Source organism: Copadichromis virginalis, linkage group LG20 (assembly GCF_057382275.1).
Source record: "Copadichromis virginalis isolate Kocher_CV1m ecotype Utaka linkage group LG20, C_Virginalis_male_GT1.1, whole genome shotgun sequence".
Classification (NCBI taxonomy): domain Eukaryota; kingdom Metazoa; phylum Chordata; class Actinopteri; order Cichliformes; family Cichlidae; genus Copadichromis; species Copadichromis virginalis.
In genome coordinates, this window is record NC_140637.1 from 23,661,756 (window position 1) to 23,675,149 (window position 13,394).

Genomic DNA, 13,394 nt, shown 5'->3' on the forward strand with positions numbered 1-13,394 from the left:
ACAGGTAACGAGTGGGGGACAGAAAAGCTTCTTACAGAAGACGTTACAGGTCTGTGAGAGCCAGAGATTTTCCATGTTTGAGGTGACCAAATACTTATTTTCCACCCTAATTTACGAATAAATTCTTTACAAATCCTACCATGTGGATTCATGGATCTTTTTTTTTTTTCACATTCTGTCTCTCACAGTTGAAGTGTACCTCTGGTGCAAATTACTGACCTCTGTCATCATTTTAAGTGGGGGAACTTGCACAATCGGTGGCTGACTAAATACTTTTTTGCCCCACTGTATAGGTTGAAAAATCGAAATAAACCACCAGACAACCAAAAGGCACGAGAGACCACAGAAGAGAACTAAAGTGCGTGATGACAGAATTATTTCCATGGTTAAGAAAAACTCTTCCATCTCCACGGTAGTTTGCGTGTCATTGTTAAGGTTTATAATCAAGATATGTCTATAGTCAATATATGTCTTCATGACTAGATAACAAGAGGGTTTCCTCAAGGTTTATATTAGTAGTTACACTGAAGATTATGAAGGCCAGAAATAGCTGTACTATTTTAATGGTTCGTTAAGCCCCTTGAATTAAAGCTGAAAGTCTGCGCTTTTGTCACAATTTATTTAATCATCCACTCTGGTGTGTACAAAGACAGAAATTACAACGCGAAATGTGTCATTGTCCGAAAACAACTAATGACTGCAGCTTTAGCAGCAAGAAAGGCTGCTATAGATGAATTGAATGAATCCAAATAATTGTAATACATAAAAGTTTGTGTTTCCTGTCATTCATTGTGTGTTTTAAACTGTTAGTTGTTCACATGTGCATTTTTACCACTTCAGATGTTATAGAAAAACTGGTAATTGTTCTTAAAAACTGTAATGAATGTAACATTTCAGTATTTCAGTTATCTAAATATCGTGAAAGCATCAAAGGCATCTTTATTCTGGGTTAAAAATCAAGGTGTTGATTCCTTGATCTCAACCTTTCAAAACTGTGTGCCAGGCTTGTCTGAAAGCTCTTTTAGTTCAGCTACGATGGTCCTTACGTGTTCACTTTCAAACCTCTTCACCGTTTCTTTATTATTTATCTGTATTAGCTTAACTCAAGGTCTGCTTCGTATTCATACAAGTACTTAAGGTAATCATAGAGTTGGCTGCACAACAACAATAATAATAATAATAATAATAATAATAATAATAGTTTCGTCTTCAAAGCATCAGCTCTTTACACAGGTTAAAGTGAGTAATTTTTTTCAATATATACCAATAGAGTCTTAGTGTTATTGCTATGCGAAGCTTCACTAATCATACTTCTACTCACCTTCTTTTATTTGTGGGTTTGCATCCATAGTCTAAAAGTTTTAGATAAAATTCCCATTGAGTTCAGATAGAATAATGAGATTTTTTCCAGTCACAACTAAAAGGGTTCAGCTATTTGCTAATTAGCAGCAGTAAAAGAGTAAAAGTAGACTGATTATTGAAAAAAAGACCAGATTTAGAAATGCTGAAGTTTTGAAATTAAATTCTCAAAACAGGGACAGAATTAGGGAAGAGAAACATTTATTGCAACATTCATGTTTGTGTAGCTGGACAGTATAAACCAGTTAAAATTTCATTGTGTCATATATATTAATTATTCACAGTTAGCATTTTGTTTTTAATCCTGGATTTTACCTCTTTAGTTCTCACCATCATGCTGGCGTTTGTACTGCTACAAATCTGATGGTAATATGGTGCCCTTTCCTCTTGAATCCATAGAAACCAAGGGTTTTATGGGACACTATAAACTGAGGGAAATTCTGCTGCTGCACTCCTCCACAAAATGTTAAAAAGCACAGTTACGTTTTGTGGGCTCTGAGAATTTGTTGTTCTACACAGTTATTTATGACTAAGCCAAACCAGCACAAATAGCTGATTCTGGATCAGTGTAACATTTCAATACACCGTTAGCACATCCAAAAAGCACTGAATTCATGGTTGATAAAGGTTAATTTTCAAGACTTATCATTTACTTGTATGTGCTTCATTAAACCATTCTTTTCTTTAATATTTGAAACTTTGATAATCCGAAGCAGCACTTGACTATAATTCATAATTTATATCATAATTTAAAAAAAACACTGAATATGCAGGCATAAATTAATTGATAACCTGTAATTTAGTTTTAATTAGGAACCCTTATTACTATCCTCACTCGATGAATGGGTGTGCTGATTAAGTGCCAGATTTAAGCAATATTCTCATTTATATCCTTTGCACACTTGCCCATACACACTGCAGGGATCACAGAACTGGGGGCTGCATCGATCATCTTTATAGTCCACTAAGTAAAACCCTGCCTAACAGGCATGTTCTAGTACTTTAATATAATAGAAAAGCAGGTCAAGCTGTTCAAGAAACAAAATCAAAACAAATGGAAAAGGTGGAGATTATATACATCTAATGAAAAGTGTCCACTTACAGTATATGATGCAGATATTTCAGGATTTGTCCTAACTTTGGCTAATAGGCACATTATAATTGAAGGCTGTGTTATGAAATAGCTCCTCTTGTCTGTTTTTCAGTGGCGCACAGTCTATAATGCAGAGAATAAAAGCCAAGAGACTACAAGCTTCACAAGCAAATGTGTTTGAAATGCAAATGAGCACAAATAATTACACTGTCATATATTTTTTCCTGCAAGAAACTTTGTTCAAATGTGTTGTTTTCTTGCTTTTATACACTGTTACACAGCCCTCCTAGTCAAACAAGCACACAAACAAAACAATGTGGATGTTTGGATCCAGACAATAATTGCAAACATGCAGTGACAGGAGTTTCACACCAACTTATCCCATCTGCTAGCAGAAGGTTAGACCAAGAATAAGTGTAATTTATTGACTCAGAGCAAGCCTCCAACATATTTGCGCCTCAGAAATCCTTGGTCTCACGCTACTTTATGTAAGAATGATTCTAATAGCTTCCAGTGGGCTAGACTATAAAAGGGAGAGTTGAGGACTTTCTTAGAAATAATAATTCCTTCATGTGCCACGTGGATAGCTGGAGTTCTGATTGGGAAAGGGGTGGCCAAAATCAGATAAAAGCCAACTGTAATTGCTGACACAGTTGAGTGAGTGCCTTGGGGCAAAATGACCCCCCACCATCAGCTTGAACCATAAAAAAGGGCTGGCATCCTGCTGAAGGGGCTGTGTGGTGTCATGAGTAAGGTTTCCTCTGTTCTCATCTTCACTTCACTCACAACAACTTTAGAAGAGTGTTGCCAGTAGTGATGTGCGAATCGATACTGAAATATCGATTCCTCCGATACCAGTCATTTATGTTCTAGAATCGATTCTCATATTAAAATATCGATATTTTGGTAATTTAGGGTAAATTTGTAGTTTATCTTTAACAGGAACACAGTGGAAAGAAACTATATAATTGTCTACTTTTGAAGGAACTACTTCATGTTCCGCCTTTCATAGTCATGTGTGAAATACGGCTGTATAAATGTGTCGCAGCCCCTTGGCGTGCGCACTCACAACAATGACTGAGCGTAAATGGAGTCATGCATGGATGTATTTTACCTCCACAAACAGCCGAGACGTGGTTTGCGATACATGTGGCAAGACAGTGAGGTGTTGTGGCAACACCACTAACCTCATCAAACACCTCACAGTAAATCGTATCACAGAATATGACGAGTGTATGTTGAGGCGAACTGAAGAGGAGGAGAGGGACAGGTGGTGCTAGAGGGAGACAGACGTCTCTCACGGAGTCCTTTAGTGCTACAGGCAATGTTTTCAAGTAGGCACAACTTCAGTTTTTTTTTATTTCTATATGATAATTCTGCATTATTAAGCGATAAGAACAAGTAGTCTGATGTCCCGTAATCATTATGAAGCTATAATTTGAGATACAGTAAAAGATACAATAAATAAAATATGTTTTTGTACAAAGTATCGGTATCGGATCAGTATCACTGATACCACCCTGAATTTTACTTGGTATCGGATCGGAAAGGAAATCAGTGGTATCGCACATCACTAGTTGCCAGGGTTGTTTTGGCATTTTTTTCTGAGCCCCTTATTTGCTGGATAAGTGCAGTACTACTTGTAGTATGTTAATAAATCACAGTGTATCTTAAATGGAGCCTACTATATCTTCTTTATGTCCTTATCTGTCAATAATCAATTCTAAAACTCTTTTCTCTTGTCCTCCCTCTGCCTTCTCACACTTGTCTTTAGGTAACAAGTTTTCATATGTCCATGCATGCCTGCTGGTTGCAGGCATCTGGTGCTACGCTGGAGTCTTTGCTGTCGGTCCCCTGTCGGGCTGGGGAGAGTACGGGCCTGAGCCTTATGGTACAGCATGCTGCATCAACTGGCATGCGCCGAACTATAATTCTGCAGCTATGAGCTACATCATCTGTCTCTTCTTCTTCTGCTATATTTTGCCCTGCACTATAATTTTTCTTTCCTACACATTCATCCTGCTGACTGTCCGTGGCTCACACCAGGCTGTGCAGCAGCATATGTCCCCACAGAACAAGATCACCAATGCACAAGCGCTTATCGTTAAGGTACGTGCATTATTTTCTTTTCAAATGACTTATACTAAATATTATTTCCTTCATGAATTCATGTTTGCATTGCATTTTATTTGCTGTGTTGTCTATTTTTTAGCTTTCAGTGGCAGTTTGCATCGGTTTCCTGACAGCATGGAGTCCATATGCTATTGTGTCTATGTGGGCAGCGTTTGGTAACTCAACAACTGTACCACCTATAGCTTTTGCTGTGGCAGCTATCTTTGCCAAGTCCTCCACCCTTTACAACCCTATCGTCTACCTGGCTTTCAAGCCCAATTTTCGCAAGTCCTTGTGTCAAGATTTGGCGAATTGCAGAAGGAGACTCTGTGGATGTTTGTGCCAGGGTGGCTCTGCAGAGAAGGGAATTTGCAGGCAGTCCCATCACAAAGAAGAATGCAACTCTACAAGGTTATCCAATGGGTTACCAGAGAACCACAGGACCTGCAGACACTGTCCTTGCCCAGAAACAGACAACGGTAATAGAGAAAATTGTATAGACTACAGTCCTCAGCAAACCGCCAGGATTCTTCAAGGATCCGTACACAGTGAAGTGGCTGTCAGCCAGCTCTCCAATGAGATGCAGAGTGACTTTCTCTAGAGGAACAAGTGGAAAATGAAGTATGAAGCAAAAAGTGGCACGAATGAAGCCCAAATAACAGTAAGTGCAAGTTGGGGGGGAAAGTGAAAATGCAATCAAACAAACAAAAATGGTAAGACTGATTTAAAAGAAATAAAAAGTTTAAAACTACTTTCATGCCTCAAATATGTGATACTGCCAAAAAAATATGTGGTTAAAAGCCAATACAGGAGGATAAGCAAGCCAAACATTTCACTGGTGTGTGCATCAGCATTTTATCAGGTCAAATGAACAAGTGTCAGCAACTATGTGATCAGTTCAAGTGTAAACCAAGACTGAAGAGTCACCATGCAAGTCATTTTACGCTGGGCTTGGAGGGAGGAACTGACGATGAAACTTCCTACTCCCTGAACCACATTTTATCTGTTTATTATGAGTACTGTATTTAAATATTATGTATTTATGTATGCCTCAAATTGAAGGACCACAGGGTTATTGTTATTGTTGTTGTTGTCTTTGTTGTTGTATCTAAAATGAAAAGAGTGCTTTCACCTCATTGTCGAGGAGAAATCAAAACCTCTACTCCTATAGTTAAAGCAGACACTTTGGGTGTTAATACAAAGCACTTAGGGAAAGATTTGGCTTGGTGAGCCACCTTTTTGTCCAGAAGGTACATCTGCAAGGAGGAGATGTTGTCTTCTATTTCCATTTTTCCTAGTCACCTCTGTCCAGGCAAGAAGATTTTGATGGAGTGGAGAGTGTCAGCTGTTTAGGCGTTTCAGCCATTTTTTATAATAAGCCCTTTTTCAGTGACTCAAAAGTAATTGGACTAACTAACATAATTTTATTGTTTTCAATACTTCGATGAAAATACGCTGCAGTCAATCATTGGCTGAAATCTAGAACATGGACGTCACCAGGTTGTTGATTTCACCGGTCCTAATGTTTTTTCTGATAGAACTGAAGAGGTGAAAAGTCTTCATGCAACATCTTCACAAAACTTAAAGAAGTTCAGCCACTTTCTTTCCAAGCTCCTTAGACTATCTCTCTGATAGATTTTATATGACTTTTTAGGCTAATCTACAAAGAAAATATCAACATTTAGAGTGAACAGCTACCAAAAAGCATGTTCAGCAATTAACTCCAATTCTTTCATCAATTTTAATTTGTCGTAGAGTAACGATGGAACAGGTCTCATCTGGGCATGAAACCTTTTGACAGTAAATCGTCCAGTTACATTTGAGCCTCTAAAATTGAGGGACATATAAAGTTGAAAAAAAAAATAAAATAAAATACAATACAATAAAAATGACTGTAATTTCTGAACTTAAACTTTAGGTTATTGCAGTTACTTTTGTTAAACTTCTTGTCTGATTTAAAACTCACCGTGATGGTGTGCAGAGGCAAAATTGCCAAAAAAAAAGAAAACACTGTCCAAATACTTATGGACACTAACTGTTTGTGATCAGAACTACATTGAACTCTGTCAGTGATTCTGTTTGGGTGGTTTTAGCACTTTCTGAAGACCAGTTTAAAAGAGCAAAAAGACATTTCTTTGTGCAGAATTTCTGCTGCAAATGAATTAGTATCTTTTATGACATTAACTGTGGAAAAGACTCATTAAAAGGCTGATTGATGATTTATTTATCTTGAATTCCGAGCCTGGGATTATAAGGTTGCCTTTGGTGGCAGAGCTGGGTCATATTTTCATTCTTTTCAAAAGGAAGAAGAAAAAATAAATAAAATGAAAAAAAAAAACACCTGCAGCATTTAGAACTTAAAAGCTTATTTTTCATATTTTGGGTTAGGATTTTTTTTTCATGTCACAGAAGCATCTCTACAATGTAGCCCAACTAGCCAAGGAAAAAGTGAGATGGTTATTTGGTTTAAAACAAGCACTTTAGGAAAACAAACTTTTTCATTATCTTTGGTTGCCTTAGGGCTTGGAAAGAGGCTTTAATCAGGGTACTAAAAAAATGTTGTCCTGTTCCAAATTTCCGCAAATAAACAAGTTAGTGTGTTATTATTACTGGCTTCACTGAGCACCAAACCTATGAGACTAAGACCCAAAATTGTAATAAAGCTGAGCGATCTTTTAATCAGAGCCATTTTAACAAAATGGGAGAAAAAAGCCTGCCTGTGGATAGAACGCTTGCCTTTAGTACTTCTTTTGCTTGTTTTTAATGTGAGAGACACAAGGCTTTGCCTGAAATGTTTGTCCAACAAGCAATTTTATACCACCTCCCTCCCGACAGCATAGGCCATCAACTCAAAAGTACAAAACGACCTGCCATGGGCAAAATTAATTGGATGTGCTGGAGTGCAACTTGTGATTAACTGGCATGACTTTGATACCATGATTCCTTTCTTACAGAAAGGCTGAGACCGAAGACTGCAGTTCTGTGCAGTTTACACACAAGCGCGCACACACACACAAAAACTACAAAAGCATTTCAGATTTTCTGCTTTCACGTTCAGTTTGGCATGGAATAATTAGCTTAAAGTCATGCAAAACAACCGGGTCAGCACATGTGGTGCATTCTGCTGTTTGCTACAATAACTCCTCTAGCCTCAGTCGGGACAGTTTATGGAGAAATGGATTCAAAATTACTAATACCACCTGAACTATAATACTCCACGTGGGCTTTTCACAAGACACTTAGCCCTGGGCTTAGACGCTTGTTAGCTCAAGGCTTATTTCTCAGTTGTGAACTTAAGTTGTGTTCAGGCTGACATTAGCATTGCTCAGTTTGCTGAGGCTAGAACACTGATACGTGGGAGATTCAGCAGAATTATGTACTTCTCTTTTTGGTGTTGTGCATGTAAAACTTTGTGGTGAGGTCTATTGAATATGAAAATGAATATGCACAGCCGCACACAATATTATTCAAATGTGGATGATGCCGAAAACAGCAGCTGCACAGTATTTCCTCACTTGCTCTGGCACTGTGCACAGGCAGTAAACTGTATAACCTTGGACAAGCCAGGAAAGAAAAGGAGGGGGAAGTCCAATTTATTTTATTAAGCAGCTTTAATAAAATTGTCCCAAAAAACACTGCCAAACTTATTAACTATTTCAAATCCAGGAATTTTTTAAAATATTAGCAGAATTCTTTCTGAAACACGTATGAGCACTGTGAATCCAGGGAGTTTGAATAAATTAAAGTAAGTCATACTTACTTATATATGTCACAGATATGAATGAGTGCCAGATTCTCCACCTTTAAAGAAATTACTTCTGCAAAGAAAAGACACAAGTTAGGGCAGAATAGTGATTAAATGTGATAACTCACTAGATACTCATTAAATATGTGACAGCAATGCAGAATATGAGAGAGGTAGGTTGCAGAAGCATGTCTCATAGTGTTGTAATTCTAACTTTTGTCTCGGTGTTAAGAATTACTTCACAGTTTTTTGCCATCTGATGGGACTCATCTATTACTTAAACCAGCTTTGCATGAATATGTTACTCAATCAGATCCACTACTGACTTTATGATTAGTTTAGTTTTATTTATTAGTTAGTCACATCTTATTAGTTTATTGAATATATAATTTCCTACAATATTCATTAACTACAATGTCATTAAGATAAGGGAAGGCCATAAGTATGATTGTATCCATTTTGGTTATGCGACTAATCAAAGCTAATAAGGTCAACACTTTCTGCATCGCATAAAAACTCTCTCCCACACCGACACTAAAGATCAGTCAGGAGGTACTTTAATGCGATATGATACTAGGTTGGTGCGTCTTCATCCTCATGCAACACACCACCAACAGTGCAGCCTTTTGCGTTTTCTACTGCAGTGCTGTTTCCTGGCTGAACACCAAATGACAGCTGCTTCAGTCTCTAAAGTGGGATAACCCCAGGCAACCTTCAGCTCAGAGTTTACAAAGCCCAGATCTGTAGTATTTGCTGTGATATAACTCTGATTGTTCTTAAAACTATTTTGTGAGGTTTCACGAGAATAAAAGCAATGGAAAATCTCGAGTCTGGCCATATTAAAAGAGTTATACACGTCAAGTGTTGTGAAGTTCAAGTTTGAGAATCTTTTGAACCTGGAGCTAACTGTGAAATGAGGTGAGGAAAGCCTCGGGCCATCTGGAGCTCGAGTTTATTTCAGCTGACTCATGTACATGTGAAAACTTGCTCCCTTTGCAAAGACAACAACAGGCTCTCCACGGACTCATAGAGTCAGTTTTTTATTTTTTATGAGGATGTTGTAGACAACATTATCTTCAGCTTTTCATTTATATATCAAAGATTTCCTGGATGTTCAGGGTAAGCAGCTCATTGCTGTTTCTTGCTCCACAACCTCCAGGTTGGAAAAAAATAAGTGACACAAAGCCTTTGAACTGTGTGCAGGATGGTATGGTAAACATTTCCTAGAAAGAAACAAATGATTGTACTTATTTTTCTGTTATGTGACTAATGATGGTGGTTTCATAGTAACTATAACATTTTAAACATGAGAAAAGTAGTATAAAAACTGAAGTGTGTGTGAAGTTTCTGCTTGTCATGCTGCAACCAAAGGTTACAGTCACCTTTACACTAACTGTCAAAGCCAAAAAAATACTGTCTTGGACTGTCATATTTTTCTACCAATATCCAGGTTAACATAATAAAAAAGAAAAGAAAATGAAAAACAACATATCAAAGACTCGGCTTCAAGTCCAGTGCTTGATAGGCTCTGTTTTGCCCACAGTCTTTGGGCAAAAAAAGGACATTCAAAACAGGAAACATAACTGTGAAAATCTGATTCTGATGTCTATTTTTTCTATTCTGTTCTACTCTATGAACAAATATTGCAAGTACCTAGGTGTGCAGTCTGTACTACTAGCCATTCACCTGGGTAATCTACACTGACTTTACTCCTTCAAATAATATTGCATTGTATATATCTGACGTCAGGGATTTCATGTCGATTGTTTGCATGGATGAAGATAATACGTGTTTGTACAAATGCCTAATTGTGATGTATGTTATTATAAATATCAGTCAAAACATGAAAATAGAGATGGAGCAACACCTTGCAGTGTCTTGAAATGGTGATGATTTTTATTTTCTTGATGTTTTAAATGCAGTCCAAACAAGTTTCAGTCCAAACGAGCTGCTTACTTCCTTTTCCCCCTTCTAATGTCTATAGAAAAGAGAAAAAAGGCTGGATATTCAATTGGCCATAATATAAAGCCCATTATCCAAGTGGAAAACTTATCTATAATGATGTTAATGTGCATGCATCTGGTGAACTTAAATTGAAAGATTTAAGTACTTTGAAGGCTTTAATGTTGTTAAACAAGCTTATATGAGCATTTTACAATGAGGGAGGTTACATTTAGTGCCAATATGTCTGAGCTGTCTGAAAAAGTTCAAGCTTGGTGCAATTATAGTTAGTCCTTGCATTAATAAATCCTGTTCCCACCATTAGAGTGTGTTAAAACTTTTGCTAATCATATTAATCTTAACCTTCTTTCTGAAGGTTTCTGTATCTGTATCTTCTGTATCTCTATATTCTGTCAAGATACAGCCTGGCAACATGGCAAAGACCTTTGAGTCTATGCTTGGTCAGAATATTACGTTACATTCTGTTTGCACTGTGTTATAATAGCTGTATTAATGCATTGTAAATAAAGATTAATGTAATTGAGCAATGCAACTAGAATTTTCTGACTAAAACAGCCAAGTCTTTAAATCAGTCCATGTTTCCCTTTTTATTTTCTGAGATGCAGTTTTGTTCATGAGTACACAAACACCAGGAGTTTTGATGCACCTTTCTTCAGCTTTTTAGACACAAACAAAGCTGAATGTGTTGTGTAAATATGTATATGTGTGTCTGTATGTATGTATATGAAAACAATTCTGTCTAACTACATAGGCTTGAACAAATGCGTTAGATGTATTAAATTATTCTCATTGTTGTCAGTGATGTTTCAGATGCACTGTGAAAATGTTTACAGCTTTTGTTTCTTGTTTTAAAATTATTAAAGATTGTTTAAAAAAGTGTAACATATATTTAGCCAATGCAATATCATTTGTTCAGAAGTAAAATGGAATGATAAATAAATATTATTTGGTATTTAATTGGGGTTTTCTTTAACTACTTTTAAATACTATACACAGAGCCCTAAAAGACACAACTTAGTCCTCCAACCATAAACACTGAAACTGGGTCCAGTGCAGTTCAGGCATCAGACATAGGCAGGGCTTCTTGTTGTGACGGGATAGCCACAAGCCCCTGCTGATCACTACTGCTTTTCTGGTGTTTTTCCTGGAGAGCCTTACCTCACTTTAACTTACTGGATCTTACCAACCACGAGTTTGCCTTGTAATCGGAAGGTTGCCGGTTCGATCCCCGGCTCGGACAGTCTCGGTCGTTGTGTCCTTGGGCAAGACACTTCACCCGTTGCCTACTGGTGGTGGTCAGAGGGCCCGGTGGCGCCAGTGTCCAGCAGCCTCGCCTCTGTCAGTGTAGCTGTGGCAACAATGTAGCTTGCCATCACCAATGTGTGTGTGAATGGGTGGATGACTGAATGTGTAAAGCGCTTTGGGGTCCTTAGGGACTAGTAAAGCGCTATACAAATACAGGCCATTTACCATAATATGGTAGTAGTTCCATATATCTGTCTTTATGTGGGGATTTCATTCATCTTCAGTAGAAAAACATGGAGGTTAGTAATGGGAAGATTGGCTTCCCTGACCTAAAACATAGCAGCTTTTGATTGTTCTGCACTAAGCATTAAAAAGCTATCGCAAATATCATGTTCAAGCATGAAGTAGCTTATGAGTGCACTTGTCACTGCAGTACCCTAGGCCAAAGGTCAATAATAGACTTTTTGTCATATCAGCTTGTAGCCATACATCTCAGACGGTCCTGTCAAGTGACCGCCAACTAGATTACTTTACTGATCCGTGTATTTTTGAGCATCAGCCTTCAGTTTGAGGAAAAAAAATGTTCTAAGGAAAAGCATTGCCTGAGGTGAAGGTCAGCCTCTCTCTGTCTCTGCTAACTTGTAACTTGTGTCTATCCCTATTTTCTTGTATTATGTCCTGCTTGTGTGCACACACAAACATGTACATCATGTTTTATTGGGGTTTCATTAAGAGGATGGCATGGACTTTTAGTCATAATTGACTTTTACAACAGCGGTGTGCACTTCCAAAACACGAATCCTGACTGACAGTGGTGATTATTTGTCAGCTATTCACCTAAAATGAGAGGTTTTTACATGAACTTCCTTTCTTGTGTGCGTGGATATATTATGAACGTGAAAAAGAAAAATTGAGCTCATATATTTAAATCTATGTTTTAGCAACATCTTTGACCTTGAAACAACGTTAAAAAGCCAAATATTTTTTCCCCATTTTATTTCATGGGAGATTGAAAACACTATCAGCTGCTGTTGTTTCTGCCCATCATTTTTTTCCCATTCTTTTCCTTGCACACCTGGCTTATTGCATTAACCCTGCAGATTTAGATATAGTTGAGAGCAGTTGCACTCCATGCAAACAGATGGACGTGATCTGGCTACCTCACCTGAACAAGATGTCCCTGCTGAATGCCATCTGCCAAAATAGCTACACTCTGCCAGTAGCAGGATGGGGAGGCAAGTATGATCGTGGAGTGACTGCAGAAGCTAAGTCAACACATTCTCACTGTCGGCTCGTCACATTCTGACCCCATTTGGTTATACTTCAATGAACTGGGTACCCCTTTAGCAGTGTTTTTCCCCTCGCAGGGTAGTACTTTGAAATAAAGCAAAATGCAAATGAGAAAGCACAAACACACTAAGCAAAGTTTACAACTGGAGACACATGAGGTGGTGGTTTAAACTAGGATTTTCAGCTAGAAGGAACAAGATTATATCTCATGCATCCTTCTACTTTGTAGGTTTTCATTATCAGAAACTTTGAGGTTAGATTTACTAAAAATAAAAATAAATAAATACAGGTTATATAGGCACACATTCACTTCACATTCAAACACATAAAGCAAACTTTTTCCATCTGGAACAAGCTTGTCCTCCGCGTTTTTGTCCTGACACATTGACAACACTATCATCTAGCAACTTTCCCACAGCCTTTGTTACGATGGTAATTGCAGCTGGTCGATCAATAAGAATCCAGACTAACAGACATCATCTGGTTTGTTTTGTGAAGAATATAAATAATAAATTACTTAATTACCTAAATCGCTGCACATCAAATCCTAATCTTGCCCAAGGCACCAGGAAGGGTGCCTGACTGTTG

General features: G+C 37.7%; 1 protein-coding gene across 3 annotated transcripts in view; it reads left to right on the plus strand.

Moving 5' to 3' along the window:
• Positions 1-13,394, plus strand: part of opn7b (opsin 7, group member b) — a 124,585-nt gene that overhangs the window by 92,191 nt on the left and 19,000 nt on the right. For 2 of the 3 annotated variants that reach the window (XM_085443396.1, XM_085443395.1), the window contains exons 5-6: positions 4,227-4,561; positions 4,665-11,153. In XM_085443396.1, the coding sequence (XP_085299522.1) occupies positions 4,227-4,561; positions 4,665-5,165 (836 nt within the window). In that variant the 3' untranslated portion in view covers positions 5,166-11,153. Of the gene's footprint in view, positions 1-4,226; positions 4,562-4,664; positions 11,154-13,394 lie in introns of those variants that run through there. The other variant, XR_014917111.1, reaches the window with a different exon arrangement.